The following is a 3,766-nucleotide window of genomic DNA, read 5'->3' on the forward strand; positions in this document are numbered from 1 at the left end:
CAGATGTAACTATATGTTCAAAACAAATAACATGTAGATTTAAAAATAGCTAATTTTGTTTAAAAACATTTAGTTAAAAGGTTGAAGTGTTTGTTTGACTCAGGACCTACAAAACTGATAAAAGTGAAGAAATGACTTTAAACATATAAGTTGGTAACATGAGGGTTATGGCCCTGATGGTGTTAAAGTAAACTCAGCTGTTTCCTTGTTCTTGGTCTCAGTCACGTGTGAATCTGATGCAGCAGCTTAAAAGTCACCTGATCTACAGGAGCTTCTTCATTCAGAAAGATTTGAAGCCTCGGTCAGTTTATGTTCGTCTCTACAATAATAAATATTACTCATAATCACTGTGAAGAGGAACAACTCGCTGCTCGCCTACAAACTAGTGAGTATCTGACACAGTTTTACATTTGGAGTCATTATTTTGAATTTTATTTAATTACCATGTGCTGTTATTGTTTACAAACAATCACTGATGCAACAGCTGAACAAACTCTAGTTTAAAGCGGTTTGAGTGGCTAATATGACTGGAAAAGAGCTACATAAATTTACCATTTACCACATCCTCATAAATCAAATAGTCTTTCCATTCATTCATTCATTCATTCATTCATTCATTCATTCATCCATCCATCTTCTATACCTGCTTCGTCCATACAGGGTCACGGGGGGGTTGGTGCCAATCTCTAGCAGTCTACGGGCGAGAGGCGGGGTACACCCTGGAAAGGTCGCAGGTCAAACAGTCTATCCCTTGTTCTTTGTTTACTTTTTTAATAGATTTAAAGGTAATAAAGTTGCTTTGTTTCATTTTACTGGAAAATCCCCACCTGTTTGCTTTCAGATGTTTGTTTTTATAATTTTCTGAAGTGAATTTCTAACAGACAAGATCATTTGACACAAACTAAAAACAGTTTCTAACATCTTAATAAAAATGACTTCTATATGTTCTGAAAAGAAAATTATAAACAATCAGTGAATAAGAGCTGAGTTTACAAAGAAAATCAGCTTTTAGTTTTCTTTAAACTCTCAGTAAGAATCTGTCACTTGTTTTTATTGACACACAAATGTAAAATCTAATGTCTCTCTAATTTATCTAAGAACTGCAGTCTCACCTGTTTGTCCACTTTGATGCACGTGAAGACGAGCTCTTGGGTCCTGGATGAAGCTGACTGAGAAACAGAAACAAACCAACAGGTCTGACGGTTGCTGGAAAAACTGCAGGTGGAGTATTCAAAACATCCGACCACAACAGTTCACTGATTCTCTTCCAACTGAGAGGAGAAAGTAGTTCATTCCTGTAAATATGACTCGTTCTGGGTTTGTTGCTACTTTACGGAGCTGCAGTGTTGAAGATGCTGCTGCCTCCATCTGACGTCACTTCTCTGGTTTTAACACAGATCCTTTATTTGTTGCTGCATTTTCTGTGAGGCAGTTTTCATGATATTCCACCAAAACCTTCCTAGTCTGAGATGCAGCTCCTCTGTTGGCGTGGAAACAAAGATTCACATCTTCACAGCTTCAGTAATATTGGACCCAACAGAACCAATGATGACAACATCTCCTGTTTTCTTCTGTCTGTTGGAAATAAACCAAATCTTAAACTAAAGACTTTTAGAAACAGAGTCAGTTTAAATGTGGGAACAAGGACTAATGATACCGTACCAGCCGCACTAATCAGAACATCCAGAAACTGTAACCCAGTCCTATACTGGACTTTTTATTAATTCTTTTTTATACCTCAGAATTCATAAAAACATTTTTTTTTTTTTATTTCAACATCATATTAATTAGATCAAAGTCTCTCATGTTTTCTTTTTATTGATCCAGACGGTTTTTGGAGTTCATTGTTAAAACTAAACTAAACTGGACTTTATGTGAGAAAGGCCTGATACTTTATTTCATAAGTTCTGGTTAATTTCATGATTAAATATAATGATTTATGATTGATTATATTTCCTTTTGCTGTCTTTTAACTCTTTTTGTTGAAAGACTGACAACTTTCTAACCTTTATTTAAACCTTTTATTAATAATTTAATCAGTAAATAATGTAATTATTATTATTATTGTTTATAAATTCCTCCTAAAATACTGAAATGTTCCTGTTTGTCCTGCAGAAACAACTTTTGAGTTCTGGATCTTCTGACATAAATAAAATGAACTTATTCCTCCTCCTTCTTCACCTGACCTCCACTTTTAAGGGTGAGTTTCTATATTTTAGACCAAGTCAGGATTTGCTGCAGTGAAGAAGGAGTTTTTGTTGGTCACTCATTTAGTGACCAGAACACTGTGAAAGATATATTTCAGCTCATGAACTCTGTTCATAGTTAGGTCTAATTTAAAATCATCTTCTAAGGATTAGCTGTCGACTGAAATCAGCCTCATTAATCTCAACTAGATTAAAAACAGAGTCAGAGTTCATCTTTACAGCTTTGAAACAGAACATCACATCTTCTTGTAGTAATAAAGTTAAAATGATTGATGTCTCTCTGTTCTCTGCAGGAACATTAACTGATGAAACACCTCCACCTGTTCATGAAATGGAAGAAGAAGACAACTTCACCCTCAGATGGGACAGCCTGACCCAAACCAACATGTCTGTCACCAACATGATCTGTTTTCTCCTCCTGAGTCCTCCTAAAGTTCTGTATGAAATGCTAAATGGAGCTGAGGTCCCAGAGTCTCAGGACGGGCGGTTTTCAGGACGAGTTCATTGTGACAGGGACGCTCTGAGAGAAGGACGACTGAGACTCCATCTGTCCAGACTCAGGACTGAAGACTCTGGAAGTTACCGCTGTGATCTGGTTGCTGGGTATAACCAGATGTTGAGGAGATGGGAGCTGAAAGCTTCAGGTAATCCAGCAGATTTCTCTCTTTGTATCCAGATCATTAAATCTGATATCTGTTGTTTATCATAAAACTGATTTCTTTTACAGTAAACTTTGTCCTCAACGTGACCAAAATGTCTCATGGAGACAGTTCTGTGTCTCTGACCACACCAAAGCCGGAACACATACAGACTTTAGGTGGCCCAGCTGTTACCATGTCAACAACGGACGCCATACTGGTTACAACACTTCTCTTGGTAGTTTGTGCAGTCCTGGTTTTCCTTGGATCACTTGGAGGAAAATGCAAAGGTTTGTGTCATTTATTGTGTGTAATGGATCTATTTTGTGTGTCGTTGTTCAGTCCGTGTTCACTTCAGTGTCTTGTGAATCCTACAGATCTGACCAAGGATTCAGATGAATTAGTGGACATACGTATAAACAAGAATGAGGAGATGAACCCCATAATTAACCACTCAGCTGATCGTCTTCCATCGAGATCTGCTTCAGATGTTCAGGACCATTTCTTTGCATGGTCTCTGTACTGATGTTTGGATCCAGAAACTCTTCTGATCATTTACCTTCAGATTATTAAACAGAAGTGTAATTATTGAGTCCAGGATGCTACATCCTGACAGTTTTCTTCTTCTCTGGTCAACTTTGAATCAACAGTAACAGTTGCTAACAGTTAGTGTCGTTTTACTCTGACTGAAATGCATCTAAGTAACCAATCGGAGCAACTCTGTGTCAATATATCTGACTCTTAGCCTTGAATCAAACGTTTTATTGGGAGACATTATTTCATTTTAACATAACATTTGTAAAACGTAAGTGATATTTATAGCATCTATGTGTATTTAGTGGATCCTAAACAATCACCTCTCAGGATTTGCTTCATTTTAGCACTTTTAGCAAAGTTCTAAGTGCCAGTAGACTAGCTGCT

General features: G+C 37.0%; 1 protein-coding gene across 1 annotated transcript; it reads left to right on the forward strand.

Annotated features, from left to right (window-relative positions):
• The first annotated feature begins 226 nt into the window (after window positions 1-226).
• Window positions 227-3,432, forward strand: LOC124881343. The gene is made up of 6 exons (XM_047386907.1): window positions 227-385; window positions 1,099-1,221; window positions 2,116-2,200; window positions 2,501-2,851; window positions 2,935-3,135; window positions 3,223-3,432. Exons 3-6 carry the CDS (start codon window positions 2,155-2,157, stop codon window positions 3,369-3,371), a joined length of 747 nt encoding a protein of 248 aa, XP_047242863.1. The 5' UTR covers window positions 227-385; window positions 1,099-1,221; window positions 2,116-2,154; the 3' UTR covers window positions 3,372-3,432.
• Window positions 3,433-3,766: the final 334 nt, after the last annotated feature.

This window comes from Girardinichthys multiradiatus, chromosome 14, assembly GCF_021462225.1.
Source record: "Girardinichthys multiradiatus isolate DD_20200921_A chromosome 14, DD_fGirMul_XY1, whole genome shotgun sequence".
In the NCBI taxonomy this organism is placed as follows: Eukaryota; Metazoa; Chordata; class Actinopteri; order Cyprinodontiformes; family Goodeidae; genus Girardinichthys; species Girardinichthys multiradiatus.

Bases quoted from the DNA above. Each gene is read 5' to 3' on its own strand.
- LOC124881343 (XM_047386907.1), top strand. From the start codon at position 2,155: ATGAACTTATTCCTCCTCCTTCTTCACCTGACCTCCACTTTTAAGG. The intron at 2,201-2,500 runs GTGAGTTTCTAT...TGTTCTCTGCAG, and splicing joins CCTGACCTCCACTTTTAAGG to GAACATTAACTGATGAAACA. The intron at 3,136-3,222 runs GTTTGTGTCATT...TGAATCCTACAG, and splicing joins ACTTGGAGGAAAATGCAAAG to ATCTGACCAAGGATTCAGAT.